This window comes from Chelmon rostratus, chromosome 17, assembly GCF_017976325.1.
Source record: "Chelmon rostratus isolate fCheRos1 chromosome 17, fCheRos1.pri, whole genome shotgun sequence".
NCBI classification, from domain to species: domain Eukaryota; kingdom Metazoa; phylum Chordata; class Actinopteri; order Chaetodontiformes; family Chaetodontidae; genus Chelmon; species Chelmon rostratus.
Genome location: NC_055674.1, coordinates 11,150,312 through 11,172,693, shown reverse-complemented (window position 1 = coordinate 11,172,693; position 22,382 = coordinate 11,150,312). Strand labels below are relative to the sequence as shown.

Below are 22,382 nucleotides of genomic sequence, written 5' to 3'. Positions count from 1 at the left end.
GCACGCGTGCCCTACAAATCCTGTCACACATCCGAATGTCATTAAGCCTGTTTGATGATCCCTGAGTGTGATCCTTCAGCGTGAGCCATATCTGGATCTGTGTGAGAGCCACGCAGAAGATGAAAAGCTCTAAATGGAGGAATCATCAGTCGAAGGCAGAGAGACCTGAGAAGGGCTTCCCATCTCCCTGCTTGAGTTAGCTCATTACTATACCGAGGACCCCCGCTGATTCTCCTGCCTCCCACCACCCTCTCCTTACAGTTTTTTTTTCCTCCAAGTACCCCTCCCCCCTCCGACAAGCCTGGCAGAGAGCTGAAAGGTCTTCGCGGGGATCACAGGGTGCACACGTGTACAGAGAAAGAAGGATTAATTGGGGTGAACATAAAGCAGCGTGGTGCAGGATTTTGAGGGTAATTATAATAGAATAATGTGTTTGGTGAGTCCATGACCTACTGGTACAATTTGAAAGCAAATGAGAAACGTCCCTTGAAGGGAAAAGCTAAGGAGGAAATAGTGGATGGACATGGTCGAGGTTGCTGAGCAGAACATGATGACGGGTCAGTTGTTATGTAGACGGCCTGCTGGGGAGAACATGGCTTCTCACAGCCCAGTAAGACGTCACTGATTTGCTTAGATTCTTATTATTAAGGATTGAAGGAGGACTGTGGTGCTATACAAATGTAGTTATGTACAGGAGAGCATGCATGCAGGTGCACCAAAAGTCAAGAGGGAAATCAACAAACACGCTCTGTCCACATGGAAAAATTCAAATGCATGGTATTGGACAAAAGCAGTTGTTTTCTTTGCATTCCTCCACTTAAGACAAGAGGAAGCTCCTTGCATGCAAAAAAATATTTATTAAGGCTTCTAATACACCCACATGAACAAAAGCGCACCAAGAGCAAAAAAGATGAACATCAAAGAGGCCGTAGCAGAACATGCAGCTCAGTGTTCTTCCTGCGGCAATATACATGTGCAATGAAAAATGATGCCAGAAATATACTTACTTCCTCCGCAACATGGCTGATGTTTCATATAATTATCTCAGAGATAGTGGGCGCTCACCTTAGCACTGTCTGGAGGCAGGGTGCAGGCTGAAGGAGCTCCATCAGGTGTGTGCACCCTGGAGGCGGGGCCCCGGGGATCTGCATGCTCATGCCCAGCCAATCCCAACTGAGGGCAGCTGCAGTGAGAGTGAGGCTCCACCTTCCTGCCTGAGATCAGGTAGGTCTTCAGGCCTGGAGAGACAGAAACAGAGAGAGAAAGAGTGAGACAGAGAGAGGGAGAGAGAGGAGGACGTCACTGTCAGAATCAGATGAAACTAGAACAGAGTTTGGTGTAGTCGTCTCTCCGTGGATGAAGGTTTTGGTGGCTGTTTTCAGATTCAGCAGAGGCTCAGGATGCGTTCTCATCTGAATTGCATTATCAGGTTCTGGCACAAAACTAGCATCAAGAGAGTGGGAAGCAGTGAATATCAATATCTCCCAGTTGAGGAAGCCAAGGTCATACGCTTGAGTCATTCTTGTTTCCATAAACATATTCACAAATATGATGTGTGGTGCCCTTGTGCATTTTGTATGTTTTTCCTCTTTTCTAAGATCAGACAGATGAGCCAGAGTGAAAGGGGGCAGCGCTAAAGAGAAAAAACAGCATGACATGAAGGGCTGAAATCCTCCTCTTTATCGCTCTTAGACTATTTTTTCTGTATTGAGTGTGTGTGCATCTCTGTGTGGTGTTAATGCAAGTGAGGGCCCCGTGACCATGAGACCAAATATTTCAACACCTGCGTCCTCCCACTTTTAACATGTTACCATTTCCATCACTCCTGCAAGATATGTGTGTGTGTGTGTGTGTGTGTTTGTGTGTGTGTGTGTGTTTGTGCAACCTTTAGCCCAGAATTCAGCCTTCTGAACAGAAAACAATGACAAAACATGGCAATGTGGAGAAAAGTCCTGTTAATTGTTTCAGTTCCTTTATGTGCAAGCCTGCATATTTGACACTCATATTTCTTTCTTCTCTTCTGCAGCCTTAGACCAGTGGGTCACCAGGATGCTCCCACAGAGCAAACTGTATTCACCACTGCAGACATATGGCACACTTCCTGTTTGGGTTTTGGTTGCCAACTATCTCACCAAGAAAGCAAGACAGACAAAAAGTCTACACAGGTTTTTAGAGCTTGGCAGCCTAAAACACGACTACCCGGAGACCATGGAGCCCAGATGTTTATGACTGAACTCCTCCTGTCTGCCAGCGCTGTGTTGTGATAAGCCACAGTAACAGGTATTCGTGTGTGTATGTGTATGTCAGCAGCATAGGTAAGTACCTGTGACCGTGTGCTTAGCCACATAATTCAACTGTCAGGGAAGCCGCAACCTTGACTCTGAGCATTGTCTGCCCTAAGTACTTCAGACAGGCCTGCCACTGCCTCGCCTGCACTGAACCGCCCTGGGGCTGCACTCTCTGACACGCACACACACACTCACGCAGAGACCACACATACAACACAAGGACACACAGTCTCATTTGCAGTGATACGCTTCCACACAAAATTTATGGGACAGATACCGAGACAAGCAGCTCAAGACGCAGACAAAAAATAAGAAAACATGCGCACAAAGAAATAAACGCAATTTTGAGACGCTCACAAAAAACAAACAAACCACCCCCTCCAACCACCTACACACCCAGTCAAACACATATACACACAGCGAGCGGAGGTGTGGATGGACGGCTCCGCTGTAGCTGGGTCGATAGCCAGGTGGACAAGGATTCAGGGATGGGAAACGAGGGCGGTAAACAGCGGTAACAAAGCACTGATTCCCCGCACCAGTGATGCAGAATGGCACAGCGGCAAGAAGAGGCGGCAGGAAACTGAGGGGAGGTTTTGACTGCCTCTGAGAAGGCGTGAGTGTGTGTCCGAGACAGATCCAGAGACACGGGAGCACACAGTGCACAGACACTGCGTTGACTGATTTCATTAGGTTGCTAATCAAATCTTTCCCTGCCTCCCACCATGACATATAATGACTTCTGCTTTTGCTCATGGGTCAACAGGGCTACTTTTCTCCCTGCTGGCTTCACTTCTTCTGTCTCTGCATCACTGTCACTACAGAAAAAAATGGCAGAGAGTGTGTTTTCAACCTGCGGAAGTACCACAGGTACAGATATCCTGAGGTGATGAATGTGAGGCAGCAAAGAAATGTCAAACGATGTCTCATATCCGCCATGACTGTGGGAAGACATTTGTATCGGTGTGACTTGTTCTTGTCTGTTCACTGAGATTTCTACAAGTCAGATGGGGAGCATTTGAGTCAAAGAGACAGTCATGTCCGTTTTGAGCTGAAGTCACACTGTGTTATTTATTAATTTATTTAGATTCACGGCGAATGCAAATTCTGCATCTGCTATAAAAGCAATGGTGCCTGCTGAGTAATAATCAAACTGCATAAGACGGGGACTAAGCTAAATCCACCAAAACAGAAATCACTGGACCATTCAGCCTCTATTCCCCAGTGCTGCAACAGCTTATTAAAGATAATGAAGTCTTTCAAGCTAGATAATATGCGCACCAACACATTACGAGAGAGAGAGAGGGTGAAAGGCGGAGAGAGCAGTGAAAATTTGATAGTGGATGAAAGAATAATAGAGCAATATTTAAAAAAAACGCATTTATAAAAAGACAATTAAAAGCAAGATGCCAGGCATGAATGCAAAACTGGATGGAAGGTGAACACAACAGGGAAAGAAAGTGGGTCAAAACTCAAACAATGGAAAGCTGACAGTGAACGGAAGCGACAGGAGATCAGCTGTGGCCTGCCCTCTCCATCACTTCATGTTTGACTTATATCAAATTAAATGAGCTGCTGGCTTCATTTCAGACATTTCAGTGCTGTCCTTTTGTCAGACTAAAGAAGAGAAACGTGGGTCGCGCTCGGAAACGGGAATCCGTGGCCATCAATCTCACAGGTTAATGCGATTGATAGCGTCTTGTTCTCAGACAGCTTGTTTCGGGGAATCGCTTCACATGCCGGAGTCCTGACAGCCGAGAGAAGAGCAACATAAATTGACTGCAGGGACTTGCAATGGCGCACAGTATGTTATCTGTGTGTGTTTGTATGAGGGGTTACATGAGTTCAAGTGCCTGCAGATGTTCGCGCGCCTCTTCCTCGCTATTCTAGGACGATCTCTCGTCTTTTACGACCCAACCTTTTGGCAGTTGAAATTGCAGTGTTGTCAGGCAGTAAATTGCAGCTCTAATAAACTGGCCTGACCAACAGCTGGCTCCGCTCTCCACTTCAGTTGGGTCCAACATCAACAGAATACAGCTGTGCTCTGAAGACCTCGCAGCGAGGAAAAAGGTCAAGAAACTTCATGCTGTGTATTCCAGTTGATATCTCTTGTTTCTTTCCAGCTGTGCGTGTCTGACTATCCATCTGTCGGCCTGTGCACATCTGTTTGATGATCTGTGATGCAGGTACATGCATGTGTTGGCCTCTCTCCATCTCTGGTGACCCTGGGCTAATTGAAAAGCATCATCAGTGGAAGCATCTGGGCAGTACGGGACCTGAAGTGTCCTGTCCTGTGCTATCAGCTGACAGGGAGCAGTAGATAACCTTTTCCCACGAGAGCCCAGTCACATTATCTCCCTCTCCAAGCCCCTTTGTTCAGGACAGAGGAGAGCGACATGAGAAAAGCACTTTGCAAACAAATGACACCATCACCTCTACTCCTCGCCTCCTCTCGCCTTCTCATAGCACGTCCGAGCTCTTCTGGGACAATGGCCGCCCATGAACTCCTCTTTGCATGATGCTAAGAGGGGCTCGGTGCAGAGGTTGGGTGCACCAAACAAACACACACAAAAAAAGGTGGCTGCGGCACACAAGTGGTTGTTTCAGACCCTGCCAACATAAGCCTCCATCAACCCTGAGCAAAGAGAATTAATTAGCTGGATTGCAAACGACCAGGCACAAAAAGGCTGGCTGCCACACACCTTAAACCGTCCTGTATACAACAAAGCACACAAAAAGAGGGACTAAAGGATGGAAGGCCAAACTATCACTCAAAGAAAATAAAATATGATATTAATCCTGATATGCAACAGTAGAAGAGAGAGATCGATAAATTCTGAAAATAAGCACATGAATGTTACAGGTACAGTAGCCACAAATATGAAAGTTTTTAGTGTTTTATCTCAAAGCAACACCTTTCCTCTCAAATTCCATTTGCAACCCAAGTGGGACCGAGCAGCAAATGCTGCCATCCCGGGGAGGTTTACTAAAAGCTGCGGAACAAAGAAGGCAACGGGGAGGCAGGGCGAGTTGGCAGATACGCTTGGATCAGCATGCACACACAAACAAACATCTTCCGGTAATGACAGGTTTGCCTTCCTGGGCCAGGTATCGGAGCAGGAGGGCAATGGAGCAGGTGGCACAGAGAAGCTAGCACTGCTGGAGCGGGCAGCGCTCCATGCCAGTTGGCACTGCCAGCCAGCAGCCCCCTCCTTCACCCTCCAATGCGTCCCGGGATAGACTGTACATCCTGTCCCTGTCGGGGGGGCAGGAGGAACAGGAGGAGACCTGTCCAGTATGACAGGCTGTTTAGGAGGACTTCATTACTGCGGCATGCCTCACAGAGGCGAGGAGGGAGAGGTAAGAGGTAGAGATTGCAGAGATTTTGATTCAAGTAGACAAAGAGTCGACTAAGGAAGAAGAGAGGAGATTGAGTCTGTGAGCTGGCTGTCTGTGAGTGAACCCATTCAGTCAGAAAACATGAAAGACACATATGTATGCATTTTTCATAAGGAATCACAAGGGACTCACACTGTCATTTCTGACAGCGAAGGAGAGGCAGGGAGTTTGCGTGCGTCTCCCGAGCGAAGGGCGGGTGAAGGTGGGGGGGAAGCACGGACCTTCCTTTTTCTACAGATTAACACTTCTGCTGAGGCCAGGGTATTTCTGAGGCATTCAAGGGTGTGTAAGAAGGTGAGCAGAACTATTCACAACGTCAAATTAGAGCAGACTGTCTCCTCTGTCACAGAAAGTCAAGCGGAGATGCTTCGTCTTCTGAATAATATAGAGGAGAGGATGCTTCACACTTTCCTCCATTTACTACATGCATAAACAAGATGACTGCGCGATGAGCAAAATTGCTGATCAGTGTTTACATGTGCACTGGGCGAGCATCCAACAACACACTTTATCAATGTTTCATTGAAGTAAGCCTCTGATGTTTTAAAGCAGATGAGGCCTGGGAGATAAAATGATACCATAAAACAGCAGAGATTTGCCAAACTGAACAGATTTTGACATACTGTTTCTACTAAGGTTGCTACTCCTTGAATATCCTCCAGTTGCATCACGCTATAGGTGGTCTGGATAATGGTTTCACAATTGAATTTCCAGAAAAAGTACTACATCATAACCAACATTGATGGTGCAATATAAAACTACTACAATTCAGATTCAGACAGTCATTAATAGGACTCAGAATTCATATTATTTTATTTCCTTGGTGACTTGGTGACCTTATTAATTTTTGTTTAAGAAAGAAAAATCTTAACAAACGGGGGAAAAGCAGTAGACAACCTCCTAATAATGCTAATAAAGGGACACAACTGTACTACTCCCTTATGAGAGGCCCTAATCTACTGTATCAAAGAAATTGCAACCTTTCCTTGCATTAGATGGATGAAAGTATAATGACATAGGAGCACTTCTGCTCTACACTGATGGATATGTAGCCTGTTTATTCCCCGAGTCTTCTCAAGAGCTTCTCCTGCTCTTTGAAGTAGACACACTGTTGCAGGTTTTCATATCATTAAGTGTTCCTGCTTCTTTTTCCAAGTTGCTTGTTCATTAGTTCCATTAGTGCAGCAGTTCCCCAGCCCCAGTTCCCAAGACTTATTTCGTAAGGATTAAAAAAAAAAAAGTCTTTGGCTGAACTGGTCAGAACTGGTGGACACGTAACTGATGGGAAATGGGACGCCAACCTGCACGCTGAGACACAAATGTCATGCTTCACAATTTTGAAACACTTGTTGATCTGTTATATGCTGTTGAAGTGGGTGAGGCTACAACCCAGGTGCTCACTTTCGAAATAATTCTAGTAGCGCAAGCCTGGATCCAATAAAGTCGTGCCTTCTATGTACACGTCAAGCCCACTGAGGCGCAGCTAAACTAATACAGTTTTTCACAAACACTCAGAGACTCCAGATAACCCGCAGTGACCTCTTGGTTCGAGTTATACAAGCCTGAGCACATAAAAAGAAACAGCAAGTCTTGCAGACCACCTGGGCTTTCTCACATTAGCCCTCCAGGTTTGGGACATACACACGTCTCTAAACTGTGAACTACGTCAGAGCACTTCTCAGCTTGCAAACAAACACTCTGTCCCAGGACAACAAGCCACACCAAGGGCTCTCTCTCTCTCTCTCTCTCTCTCTCTTCCCGTCGCAATCAACAAAATCTATCAATATCCTTCCTCTCCTTCTGTCCCACAACGCTGTAAACAGGGGTGGCAGGAAAACAAAAGTTCCATATTTGGCTGGTGTTTTTTGTTTCCCCTCTGGCTTCAATCCGGCCCCATCGCTCAGAACGACAATAGAAACACTTGACATCGCTCCAAAGTCTTTAACTCTCGCTTGGCTGAGTCTGTCTTGTATGTACTCGGCGCTCATTCTGTATTCTGTGTCTCCATCCTTGACAGTCTCAGGCTGCCGTGGTCTGCTGGCAGAACAAGAGATACTGTTGACATCCCTCCAAAATCTTTAACCCACCCACTCACCAACCCTTTGCTCAGTGGCCTGTATTTTCTCCCTGTTTTGTCAATCACTGTAACTCACTGTCTGTCTGTGCCCAGGCTGATATCCGTTTGCCTCATCACCGCAGGGGCTTTAAGGGCTCTTCTCTGCGAAGGATTGCCATGGCTGACATCATCCCAAAAGCGCAGATACACTTTTCATTTCATCTCTTTTTACACCATCTTCCTCTCCCCTGTCAAACCTTTCACCCATGCATGCTCGTCTGAATGCTAATGCCCCTAACCTCTTTTCATCTCTCTCTTACGGGTGACCATATGGCTCCTTATTCAAATCAGCACATCTGCCCAGTTCACTTGTTTTAATAAAAGGCAGACAGGACTCACCAAACTCCAGGAAAAGAAGTACTGCCACTGTAATCTACCTCCGAAACATCAGCTTTTTATTAGCTATGCAAAATCAGCATGTTTTAGCTTTGCGACAATGTATTTTTCAGACTATACAGTGAGTTTGCAAATGGCTTATTTAGCGTTAAAAATAGGAGAACAGGAACACTTCCAGCCCAGGGCATTAAAACTATGATTAAAATCTTCTCCTAAAAATTTACTTTTACACGCAGGTCTTTGTATGATGTTCTGTTCAATTCCTTTATACATCCTCCTACTATTATTCTATACAACTTGCAATGCACTCACATTATATCCTGTCAATAGTTCTGGAATAGTAATGGTGTTCCTCTTCTCTGTGATGATATAAACCATACGTTGGTTCAGCCCTTAACCTTTTCCAGACTGCTGTCTTCATCTTAAAAAAAAAAAAAAAAAAAAATTTATACACAAAAAGGCCCGATTTCTAACTCATTTCTGGTCAGCACTTGAAACAAAAAGATTTTCCGTCACATTCTAGCCTCTAACCAAAATTCGATTTCATCAAATGCTGAATTATCTCGACCTGACACGCTATTGACCTGCCGCTATGAGCAGCGCTCCCCATATCGATTTAACAGTGACTGAGTTTGTGGCTCTGGGTAAATGATCAAAGCAAACAGCCAACACAAACATCTCCCTCCCTCTTCACACTCTTCTGCTTCAGTACCACGGGCTATGCTTACTCAACATTTTGACTAATAGCATCTTCACTGGGGGTTGATGATGAAAATGTGCCACTCCCTGAGGACTCTTTATCTAAAGCAGGCCAATGATACAGCAGGAGTAAATTAGGTTGCTAAGTATACGCTCATCTTCCACCACAGAAAGCCCTGAATCATATTCCCCCTAAGACAGAGACACAAGCTGCATGTATGCTGCTGGTTGTTTGCGCTGTTGACCCTCATCTGCTTAAAAAGCGGAATTGACAGGTTCATTAACGGTCAAGCACGGAAAGCGTGGCCGGAAACAATTAGACATGCAGCCTGGTAAGATAAGCAGTGCTGTAATGTTTGTTGATGGAGGTGTCATTTTCATAAACAGCGGAGGCAGCACTCCCACTCAACAGTTTCAGAATGAGACAGCAGCATGATGGAGGGTAGAAAAAGTGAAAAAAAAAGCAGGCAGGGAGGCAGAAAGGAGAAGTGACACAAAGGGAGACAGATTGAAAGTGATAAAAGGATGGGGAATAACCTCTGTTGGGAATATATCAGGTACTTAGCGCACACACACACACATATGTGCAGTAAGTCAGCAATGGCCTTTAGGATTGACAGCACGGGGGATTCCTGGGGCTTTAAAGCCTGTGGATGGAGGCTGAGTTGACAGCTGGAGGGGACACAGGGGGGACATTCCACACTGAAGCCAACGGAGGGAACCGAGTTGAGGAGCTCATTTCACACGAGAGAAGAACCAGCCACGCCAGTTATACACTAAAACTGATATTACCTCGCAGCAGAAATACCAGCACTGATGTCAACCGATAAGTTGCAAGAAATTCCAGTAGAGAAATGCCAGATATTGCATGATGATGATATTTTGGAGGTCAAACCAGCACTGGGATTAAAGATTAGTAGCTATAGATGCGTACACATGCAACAGAAATATGTGTACTGAGCATATAATAGCAAGGCAAATAGGAGAAGAGGATGACAGGGTGCAGAGGAAGAATAGAGGAGTCAGAAATGAGCCAAAGAAAATTATTTAATAGAAAAAGGGTCTTGCTTTACTCTATAAAGACCACAGACACTCAGCAAGAGGGTAAGAGACAAGCATTTTTAAAAGGCTTTCTCATTCTTAAAGCAGGAGAGAGCTAAAACTGGCCCCAGACACTCTAAAATTAATTTCACAGCCTGCACTTGCAAATAATAAAATACTTCCACAAGCATTTATAATAGTTACGAATATATACAAAAGAATACATGGAGGAAAACACCCTTTACATGTCCATTATACACACACACACAAGCATGCACCGTCAATCCGTGCAGGCTGAGCGCAGCAGCGGGCTTCAGGGTGGACTGGCTCCCCGTCATCTCCCCTCATTCATAATTCACACAGCCATTTATCACACACATGCACACTCCCGCTGTGCACAATAACGAGCCACTACAGCCCACAAACAGACAGGGTGCGGCTGCGTGCGCGGTGTTTGCATTTAGTGTGCTCGGAGTGCAAAAAGTGACTGCGAGTGTGTGCACGCAGGAAAGTGGGTGGGGGTTAATGTGCGTCTCACTTCAAGAGTGAGCTCCATCTGTCGCTGCCGTTAAAGGCTGGTGCGGGTCTGCTGGAAGGAGTGCTGGAATTTTCTGTACCCTTGATAACACAGGAGGAAAGCTTAGGATGCACCAGTCAGTAGTGCATCAGGATACTGATAGCAACGTATCACCCGAGCATCTGCACGGCCACGAGGAGAACAGGCCAAGCTCCATGTGCAGATCAACTCACACTGCACCTAGAGAGCCAAGTACAAAAAAACAAAAAAACACAGCGAGATAGGAACAGACACAAAGAGATGCTTTCACATTTCCTTCACTTTTTTTTTTCGAAGGTTTACAAATCTTTGAGAGTCAGAATGTGTGCAATTTGTATCTGCGTGGGCGTCCTTTAGAGCAAAGCATCTCCACATGTGTTCGATTTATCCTTGCTGGGCTCTCTCAGAAATAGGCCTTCGCTCGGCTTTTTCCACAATGCGACAGACACAACCTCAGCTGAATAAAGTCAATTTGACCCCTTTCTCGCGCTCAGAGCGCCAGTCCTTCCCTCCAAAAAAGAGCCTCCAGTTTCAAGCTGACCCTCAGCCCTTTCAATAGCCCGTTGCCATGGCAATTAGCCTTGGCGGGTTCAGGGTGCAGAGCTGGAGTAAGTGTGTAAGTGTGCGCATTGCAGACGGGAAACATCCTCTCCCATGTGTTGTGCTGAGGCTGGTGTTGTGAATGGGAAACAGGTGGAGCCCTGAACAGGGGTAACTCTCTCCATCTTTCTATCTCAATCTGTATTTGTCTCTTCTGTCTTTGTAATCCCTTTCTTGCAAATCCTTTTCTCTTCTCTGCAGTGTCTATTCAGTTCTCATTTTTTTCTGATGGGTGTTATGTTTGCAGGAAGACATACAAGCAGATCTTCTTCGCACATGTGAAACCTCCTTCAGAGTTTGACAACAGATTGGCCTGCTGCATGCAATGACATAGAGCGTAGCACCCATAACTAAGACATTACGTATACTATCCTGCAGATCAGTGCTCCCTCCCACCCGCCATCGCTCATAACCTTGGTGAGTTATGCGCTGATTATGCATATCTGTCACGTGACCGCCTGCGCACAACAGAGCCATGCATGGTTGCACTACATTAGCTCACCTGCACTGGTTTAATGGGAGCTAATGGAGCAGCTGAAATGTGAAACGTCAAAGCACATTTCTCTTCCATTTCAGCACGCCAGATGCACTGGGGACAATAAATGGACAGGTCATTTGCATGAAAATAATCGTAAATGCTGCCACAGGTCTTGAGTCAGTCTCTTTTGTAACACTTAGACCGAGGTCTACCAAATTAAATACACTCATATAATGACATAACAGCATACTGATAACTCAAACAAGGGTTTATTTTCATTCTCAAAGATATTAAACTTAACATGCTATAAAACAGAGAAAAAACATTTCTCAGTAATGCGATGATGACTGTAGGCGCTTTCAAACAATCTGGTCACAATATCATGTTATCAACTGAAGCCAGCTCTACTGCAGTGCTGGTGGCTTTGTAAAACACTGTTTTGCAAGCGGCATCAAAACGCATCGAGAATACCTCCATCCCACAACTGCTAAGAGGTCACCTGAACACTATCCTTTGTCTGCACAGTCATTGATATTGATTTGCGGTGCTTGCTTAACTTACTGAATTAAAAAGGTAAGAGGCTTCTGGGCAAAGTGAAACAGTGCTTACAAGACGGCCCGTCGTGAAGCTTGTCCCACTCCACACGCCACGTGTGCTGCGTTTGTCTTACAGGCTCGGCCGTGTCTGCCGCTCGCATGTGTGGCTCCTTATCAGACAGACGTGGTGGTGGCGCTGATATCAGGCTCTCTCATCCACCTCGCCCTGGGTCATCGCTGTCAGACTAGATAAAGGCAGGACACTCCACCGCTGAGCCAATAGGACACCTGTCCCCTATAGGGGGACCGGGAGGTCTTCCGGGTCTGCTGACACTTGTCAGGATTAAGTGGAGCACAACACGATACATCGATGTTCACGGGAAAATCTCCAACAGTATCAGTTCAATAGAAAGCTCACTGGGCCGTGCAGATAGCAGCGCTTTCGAATAATTCTGCTTTTCTGCTCTTGATCGAGAAACTCATTACACCTTTGGAGCACAAATATTTTATCGCTTGCTGGGTCGAAGCCGCAAGCAATACCCTTGCTGTACAGTCCTCCTGAACAGGTACAGCTGAGTAACAGCGTGACACAGCAGATACCCTAAATGACTGCAGCTATGAAATCCGGCTAATCGCCACATCGTAGACCTTCAATAACCTTGCCACAATGGCCCCACGTTTGCAGAGCATGACAAGGGAACTCTGCAGACTTACTCTGTGCAATAAGGCCAAAGATGATTAATGACGAGATTGCATAGCTGCAGGCTACAATGCCCTGCTGTGCTGAACCACAATACAAATACAGTGCCATACTGTACAATGCAGTGTGATGTATTATGCCATCAGTCTCTTGGCAGAGCTGTTTTCTAGCATTCAGCGCTAAGGTGTTCTCGGCAGTCACTGCAATACAGTATGGCAGCTTAGAGTCCCCCTGGCTGTGCCGTTCCCCCCACAGCCTTTGAGGAGTCATGTTAACCTCCCAGACTTATGATGAGCTGGCCGCCACACAGCGCAGCATGCTGTATGATAGTAATCCACGGGTCTGTTTACCACTTGTTTTATAAACCATCCCAACAGCCTAACCATAGTCTACCTCCATGTCTACCCTTCCTTAACCCCTCCTGGCAGTAAGCCACTCTACTCAAAGCACTACACTATCGAGCCCCCTGCCCCTCGTCTTTCCACAGTAGGACTGAATGCTGTGTGTGCATACTGATTTGGACTCAAGAGTCTAGACAAGAGTTTTGCCAGGTATTTTGATTGCTGGCAGGGAGAGAAGACAGCTGTGTATATATTAGGGTGAAGAAGCCAATCCGTTTAACTTTTCGTCAAGTGTGTAGACTGACAGCACACAAGCACACACACACACACACGCACACAGCACTTTAGGTGTGAAATCCAGACGCTTAAATGTGCACAGCTTTCCTTTCTCTGCAGGAGATTCACACCAGAGCTCAATGCTGAGGTCCAGTTACATGGTGGCTTAATGTGGTGGTGGTGGTTAGGCAACGCTGCAGCAGTTCTGTGCCCGGTTGCATAAAACCATTCAGGCTAAGGATGCCTTCGAAAAAAATGAGTTGCATAAAATCACTGTAAGGATTTCCTTAGGATGATGTAAGGGAAAAACCTTTGATCACTAAGTGTTTGCCACTAGCTTCTTAAGTATTCCCTCATGTGTTGCTAGAAGGTGATTGAAGAGGAGGAGCTGAAACAAAGAGCCATTTTTTTCAGGACAGGGAAAACCCACTGGACTCTACGTGCGCTGCCCCATTCCTATTTTATATTTTTGCTCTAACTTATCGTTTAATCTTTTGTATGTCTTTTTTCCAATGCAAGTGCATTGAGTGTAATGTTCCAGCCAGAGTCAAATTCCTTGTTTGTGCACACATACTCATTTTCTTCATCACTTCATCTACAGTTCATTAAATAGAGAGATTTCATGCATTGATTTTGTCAGTTAATGTTAGCTCTTGCCACATCAGCTTATGCGTATTTAATGCTTAAGTTTAGTTCTGTAGCTTTTATCAAAACCAGTGTTGCAAAATGCTGTACCACAAACACATAAACACAATAAAATACACAGTAATATGAGAACAAACAGGCCATATAAAGGATAAAGCTGGAAATAAATTTAAAACAATAAATAAATAAAACGTGTGAAAAAAAACTGGTGCATTAAAATAGAACAGCGCAAGAGTGAAGTGCAACATCAGAATAAAGGACAGTGTAACTGCAATTAAAAGGAATTCAAAGCAAACATTATCAAAAAGAAAAAAAGAATGAAAATAAACCTAAAAAATAAAAGGAAAAGTTATACGAAAGCCTTTCCATAAAAACACATCAAGGGGAAAAACAATCTCATCCTCTGTCGAGTCTGGTTTTCTTTTTCTTTTTGTATTTTCTTTGTTGTCCATTTTGGAGAAGCTACCGCTGCCGAGAAACTTTAAAGAGTGAGACAACCTGAGAGGCTTTATGCAACGATCCTAAATGAACCCCTTAACTTACATTTGAAACTTAAGGTAGTTTATGCTGCCGAGTCCCAGCAGTTCATCTGCTCTCCCTGTCTCATTCTCTCTCACCTTCATTTCTCCATCCCTGCTACTTTAAGTGCAACTGCAAAACGAGCCTCATCTATCACGGTCAAGGTCACAGGTAGCAGCTATTATAAATTCTCCATTGAGCCTCAGGCAAATGCTGTACACTTCGCTGACTGGCAGTACATCCCAGTGGAATAGCATTCAGTGGGGTAAGGGACGCAGTGTGTAAGTATGAATGCGTGTATCTAGCAAAGCATGAATGTCTAACTAATACCTGCATGAAGACAAGAAGCCACAATGAGGGGACACGGAACATTCATCCCAGCCAAGTTCTGCTCTGTGCTCTAATCAATTCCAATGTAGCTAATCAATTATTATGCTGAAGGCTTAAAGGTGGACAAGGAATTGGGACAAATTATTATTGAGGAGCAGAAAATGTATTATCTTCTGTTTTATAGCCAGCATGAGCCTTGGTTGATTCTCTTTGATGTCCATATGACATGAAAACCTCACATGTTGCCTCATCATAACTAACCACAGCCCTGACAGCCTCATTACAGGCAATCAATGCCATTCGCTGTGATAAAAACGGCTGGCTGGTGTGTCCAGGGTCGGGATAACACCAGGCCAGCGTGGGAAGATATGATGATGGAGAATTACGAACATTAATCACTTTAGCCAAGGAGATTACCCAGTCTTGCTTTATTAGAAATCTCCAGCAGGGCAAAGTGAGGCGAGAGCAGGTCTGGAAGGGATGTACTGAGAGCAGCTGCCCGGCACAGCTTTGCTCAGCAGTTAAGTTAGAAAAGGTCAAAGTGAATTCGAGAACCCTGTATATAATGAGCACCAGTGGGGTTGTACGGTTATATGAAAGAGCTGTCAGGTGCTCATATTAGTGAAAGTCAAAGTGGGCCCACTACTGTTCATTTGGTTAATTTCTCTTATTTCCTCATGCATTCAAACTGAGTTGCAGCAACAACCTAGAAGACTCACAGCAGGAGCGAGGAGGGATGATGCATAATAACTGATTTTTTGTCCTCTTAGGGGCAGAGGAAGCAAGTTTTGAACACCAAAGGACATATCATCACTCCTTAGGTTGACATGGTTACCCATTTACACATCCCACAGTTAGAAACATGAGCATTCATTTCGGAGTCATGTGTCTGGCCATTTGGAGAATGTCCAATATTCACTCTCTTTTAGCTTCATTTTGCTCCTGAGGGCAATAAATGGCCATTTAGCTGCTAACTGCTAAACAATGAGCAGTTGTTAATCTATAATACTATTGCTGCAATACAAATTTTAACTGGTAATGAGTCTAATAACTCCATCCTTAATGCAAAAAAAATCATTTCCCCCACAAACAAATGCTGCTTGAAAGAGAGAAGAACCATCGCATCAGTGCGGCTCTCTGCGGCCATCAGCAGAGAGATAATAGGGCCACACTGACAGTCTGGAAGGTGCCATCATTGTGCATTAAGTACAAAGGCAGGGCACAGACAGGTATTTTCCAGGGAAACGGAGCCTAATATAGCTCCCATTTCCAGTAAGGAAAACACAACGAGGTCTGGCCTCAAGTGCAGCCCCTCATAGAGACAAACAACACACAAAGAAGAAGAGAGCCTTGCGGACTGCACTGTTCAGATCATCTCAGTACATCCTGCATTGCGGATATTTTTTCCCATTATTCTGCTGGTTATCTTCTGAATGAATGAATTAATTAATCTAGAACTGAGAGAGAAACTAGAGCGGAATTAATTAATTAATCAATTAGTCAACTGACACGGCAACTATTTGGATAATTGATCAATCACTTCAGTCATTTTTTTTTAAATAGAAAAACAATATCTGGCTCCAGCATCTCCAATTGTCTTGAATATCTTATGGATAAAATATCTTGGGATTTTGGACTTTCGGATACTTGACAACATAACTTGGGACTCGCAAATTGTAATTGGCATGTTTCAGAGTTTTTTTTTGACATTTCATTGATTAATCAGTTAATCAGGAAGTCAATCAGCAGATCAATGGATTATTCCTTAGGCTGACTTGTGCTGACATATTCAATTAACTAATCTTCAGACAATTTATTAACACATTTGATATTGATTATATCTTTAAAATTACCTATGAAGCAAACATGACAAACATTCACTGTTCATAGCTTCTCCAAAAAGAGGTTTTGCTGCTTTTCCCTGTTTTTCTCTCTCCTCTTCTAGTAAATAAAATATCTCAGGGTCTTGGACTGCTGGTCAGACAAAAAATCTGAAGACGTCATCTTTGACTCTGGGAAACTGCAGTGGGCCTTTCTCACTATTTTCTGACATTAAATGGACTAAAAAAATGAATAATCATTAGTTAGAGCCTCATAGTCAACTGCAATGTGGTCAAACGGTCTTACTTAACCTCAAACACCAGCTATCACCCACTGGGATGCAAACCGAGCCACATTGCAATTTATTGCTAAAACCACAGGCCTCAGGTCGGTGCTGAGGAGCCAACAGGATGCGGCTGTAACACTAAACTGACCACACGTGGCTGCACCCCATGTGAACCTCAGTAACAATGAGCCAGAAATAGTTTATAATTGCACTGGGAAGCTCTAAGTAAGAAAGTACAAATTGCAAGCATGTGCACCTACACGATGAGACAACAAAAGTTGACTCGGCCCATAGTTGCAGTGGAATTGTAAAAACACCCATTAACCAAAAGCCATTTGTGACAAAGTGAAACATCACTTTTCACTCTGACTCAAAAATGACATCAAATTTACATAGAAGACAGCAGCACAGTGCCAAGTTCAGAGCAATTTACTTCTGAGTAAGGCAACAGAGACCAGTCCCAGCCAGGATCCATGCCTGGCTGAAATGTTACCCAAGTGGTTAACACAGACTGAGCCAGACAGTGGAGGGAATTTTACAGCACTGGAGAACGACTCTCTCCTGACAGCCAGCTCTCTCACTTGCACAGCGGATCTAGAAGGGGAGGATAAATCTCAGAAGGAGAGCTGAATGCATGATGGAGGCAAGACAGGGGTGGAGGAGAAAGAGGAGAGGGTGGAAGAGGGGGAGGTAACAATGTAGGTAACACATTTATCCTCACAGTGAAAAAAAGAGGAGAAAGAGCAAGAGGGGTAGTCACTCATTAATGTGACAGATGAGGGGAAAATGTAGGCCCATAAATCACTCCTGCAGGCTGGTAAACAAGAGGCACTTCCACTCAATCTTGTTTCTTGACTAGTCACTGCACTGATTTCCAGGCCGAAATAATGGAGACCCACAAACCATTCGATAGTTTATGTGCACAAATTATTAATGTGCAGACTTGAGTTGTGAATTTGTGCAAAACACCAGTCCACGTTTCCAACGCACTGAACAAAATCAGACGTGCAGCCACCAAGGAAGCACATTCAGCATCTCCTGAAACAAAAATAAACCTGAAATGCTAATTCAAAAGGGCAGATGAACGCCAGCTGCAATACCTTCGTCAGACGCTGTCACTTCACTTACACTGGATGATAATGGATCAGCATGCTTTAAATGATAAAAAGGCCCATTAAGCCAACCTTTATTTCCACTGAGGCATTTGCATAAATGTATCAAATAAAAGCTGCAGTCAAGCAGGAAAAGAGAGGACAAGATAGAGAGGTGAAGATAAAGCTGCAGGCAAATCGCTATTAGAGGAGGCGACAGTTGTATTAAGTTGTAAAGTAATCCGTGGGGTTCAGAGGGAGGTTAAGCGAACAGGACACATTGAGGACGTCTGGAAGGCAATGTAATTGAACAAGAGAACAAAGAGTGGGCAGGGACAGGGTGGAGGGGAGTATGGGAAAGAAGATGGCGTCTGTCTGTGATACAGTCACATAATACCAACACCACAGAGGACATGGACTCAAACCCTTGCCGCCCCATCTGTGCCAGGTAAAATAGATGATGCTAAAACCAAGCGTTGACCTTGACACGTGCAAATGCTCCCCTGCCAATTTTTGAGGCACCTGGGGGGTGAACTGACATCCTGGCATAAGTAAGTAATCCTACAGGGATGGCAGAGAGGCATTACAGGACATAAACTTATAAAACTGCCTTAAAAAGTTTGTGGGTAATTGCAGCAATATGTTGCACTGCTGCGGCCAATTTGCAAACTGCTGCTGACCTTCAAGTTAAATTATTCTTCTTAGGAGCACACAAACCTTTTTCATACTCATGAAAAAAGAAGCAATAGACAGGAAATAACTGTGGAAAAGGCAGCAATACACTTTCACAGAACACCTACCTTTAAGCTGGTCAGCCACCACACTCTGTCCTATTCTCTCAATGACTTGTCCGCCTTCATGCTGGTAGCGGTCATCCAGGAAGTTGGCAGTGGCCTGTGACAGGTGGACCTTCCCAGCCACTCCCAGCTGCTCCATTAGGTTGGCCAGGTTGACGTCATTCGACCAAACATCAAACTTGAAGCGTTTCATGCCCAGGATACCGCACAGCACAGTGCCAGTGTGGACACCCACCCTCATGTTGACCATCTCCCTCTTCTCCTGGCAGAACTGTTCAATAGCCTGAATCATGCCCAGGCCCATCTCCACGCAGCAGTAGGCATGATCTGGTCTGGGTTCAGGACAACCAGCCACACAGTAGTAACAGTCTCCCAGGGTACTGATCTTTTCGCAGCCAGTGAGCTCACAAAGTTGATCAAAACGCCCAAATAAGTCATTTAGAAGGCCGACGAGGGCATGAGCAGATTTGTTGGCAGACATTTTCGTGAAGCCCACAATGTCTGCAAAGAGGATGCTGACCGGCTCCATCCGCTTCATGTTGAAGGGTCTGAAGATGATCTGGCCTCGAGGGATGGAGGTTTTTTTGCGCTTATTGTTTTTGGGGCTGGAGATGGCGGCTGCCGCACCACTGGTGGAGTATCGTTTGACAGAATTATCACCTATCTCCTCATCGCCCTGCTTCATCAGCTCATCAGCCACGATTCTGGGCATGACGGAGTGGATCATTCGCTCCTTCAGGGCTTTCTCCACCTCCAGATCTTTGCCATGCATGATGGCTTGTCCCACCTTTAGGAAGGTGCTGCGTGACCGCACCTCGGACATGATGAATAGGTGGATGCCGATGGCGTGGGCACAGAGGTGGAGAAGAGCTTTGGCAGGACCTAGCCAACTTAATGTGTCCCAGTCTGATTGAGAGGCTAAGGTCCAACTATCACCTGCCTGTGTCAGGTGCAGCCAGCCCAGACTCTCAAAAAAGACAGAGTAGAGAAACCCGAGCAGGACCGAAGCATAAAGGCGAACATGGAGAACGCTGTACAGCAACAGAAGAACTTCAATGCACAGGGAGAAGGTGCCTACAGGAGAAAGACAGGGGGACCAGGTGGTACCTCCCACAAGCTTGTCGTAGGACAGGTTGTATGTGGGTCCCATGCCACTGAACTCTTCCACATCGAGTGCAGGTGCTGGAGGCTCCTGGTCTCTGAAGCCTGATGTCTGGATCTGCGGGGCCAGGGTCAGGGTGAAGGTTACAAGGATGAGCAGCAGGGATGCTTGGTTGTAGCAGCGAGAGTAGAGCTTAGTAAAAGTTAAGAGAAAGAGAAGGAGGCAGAAAAGGAGGAAGGACGCGGTGGGAAGGAGAAAGGCAGTCCTGTCACAGCGGGAAGGGTTGGCAGCGAAGTACAATCCCCAGAGGAAGCCAACTGCAACCAGGTAAAAGAGGACATAGCGGAAGCGCCGCTGGGTCTGGGGGAAACACCGCTCCCTACAGGCCTCCTCCAGGATCGACGAGTCAAACTTTGGGTCCCAGAAATGACCAGCGGATCTCTCAAAAAGCTGAGGCATCTTCTTCTGCGTGCGAAAGCCCTTGACCACCGGCCTCCTGACTCCGGACTCTCCGGAGCTGCAGCTGGAGGAGATGCTGTACTTGCAGTGCTTGGATCCCCCAATGAAGCCTCCTCCGATTGAACCCAGCGGCCCGCCTCCGTGCTTGTGCTTGACACTACTGCCAATCCTCACTGAGACGCCTCCATCTCCACTTGAGTCACAGCTCACTTCTGTGGTGTGTGGCAGCAGTTGTTGATGCTGGGGCGACGCCATGTTGCTTTACAATCTATTCAGAATCAAAGACTACGCAGAAGGGAAAGTTACTTAAAAGACAAAGTCAGTGAAGAAGTAAGGCAAAGTACGGAGCCCCAGGATAACAACTTGGGCGATGACTTCTTACTCTTAAAAGTGGAAAAGGGAGAGGACGAACAAAAACCTTTTCAGAGAAAACTCCACTCAGTTAGCAGTGTAGTGGCTGGAGAAACACTGGCAGACCTTCCAAAGATTTTGAATAGTTCATTATTGCCCCTCTTGACGTCAGTCCCTGCATTCCTCTACATTCCCGTCTGTTTTGACGCACTTCAGACTGCAAGGTACACTTGCTGCCTCCTCTGTTCCAGTTCAAGTCAACCCAGCTGCTTACACACTGGTTCACTCATTGGAAAGAATTACAAAACGCGTGTGCGTAATGGGACAAGTTGAAAAAGAAACACCCAAGAAGGGAAGGAGTACTTTTAAAGGTGTTCTTGAGAAGTTGTGATCACATATGCGTGAGTCAGCTTGAGAGAACAGATCCAGTTAAAATGTGTCCCTGCGTGTTTAGAGGCCGCTGCAGCCTTGCGTTAATGATGCATGTCCATTTCCGCTTATCCGCTCACGTCTCGGTTCCACTGCCATCCTACAGCAACGCCTCCTGAACTTCACCACCTTTGTTTGCAGGTCTGAGCAAAACTTCATTCACAACACATCCTCCGCCGTGTCTGCTTTGACTGGAGATCTGCTGTTCGCCTTCTGGATCGAAAAGGGCAGCTTTTAATTTGAAGGCGCTGATCAACTCCGGTTAAAGGGAGCATGAGCGCAAAAAATGCCATCAGTGCTTTTATTTACCCCAAGCCCCTCGCTGCAGGGCCTAATCTTAACTGTTTCCGTGGACAGAGCACCGTCCTTTCCTGACTTTCTCCTCCGGATTTTCCACCACGGCCGCGTCTCCAAACGCAAATGGGACCGTGTGCGCGGAGGTCTGCAGGAGACGAATGCATGAGCGCGCGGTGCGCAGAAATTACGCTTTAAAATGTTTGGGTTTTATTGTAAGAGCTTAGCTTTCAGTGACTGGCGTGTAAACACACTCCTCCAAGGCTACGCACCAGCCGGTCTTGCTTCAGTGTTGGTTTTGGTATCCGCAACACAACAAATATAGCCAATTCATCGTCACAGTGCGTCCAAGAAAGCATCCAGATTGTCCAGATATTCTGGCCATGCCGGCTCCTGGCTGCATATTCTGCTGAGAAAATGAAAACGCAGCCTTGAGCAGAGAACAAGTACTGTCGTCCAGTCCCTCCTTTTCTCTGAAGTAAAGTTTGCCCACGGCAGCTCTGTCCCCCTCCTAAATGGTAGACGACGAAAGCCCGGAGAGAGTCGGGCTAATTAAAAGGTCCCCACCTCCGCTCCACGCCCCCCACACCAACAGTCCCACAGGTCGAAGCAGAGTGCTGCCTTGATCCAGCCACTTTAATTGAATTGCGCGGGACACACGGGAGAATATCTTCACGCCGCCAAATAACTCCCTTTCAATCCAAGACAAACGTGATGGATTAAGGCTGCTGCATCGTCCAGCCTTTCCATTCCCCGCACCGTCCACGGAGAGATGAGATTGTCTTATCTCCGCTATCTGACCATTATCCGTGCGCCACAGCAGCGTCGACACCTGCGAAAAATGTTGTTTGCGCTATCCAGGCGCGGTGAGCAACGCAGTGGCCGCAGCCGC

The 22,382-nt window shown here is 45.8% G+C and overlaps 1 protein-coding gene across 1 annotated transcript in view; it reads right to left on the bottom strand.

The window, feature by feature from the left end:
* The window catches only part of LOC121620544 (adenylate cyclase type 9-like), a 31,007-nt gene extending 8,625 nt beyond the window's left edge, over positions 1–22,382 (bottom strand). Inside the window, exons 1-2 of the mRNA XM_041956629.1 lie at positions 18,859–22,382; positions 1,066–1,238 (exon numbers count right to left, since the gene is read on the bottom strand). Coding sequence (XP_041812563.1) covers positions 1,066–1,238; positions 18,859–20,671 — 1,986 coding nt within the window. The 5' untranslated portion in view covers positions 20,672–22,382. The remainder of the gene's footprint in view (positions 1–1,065; positions 1,239–18,858) is intronic.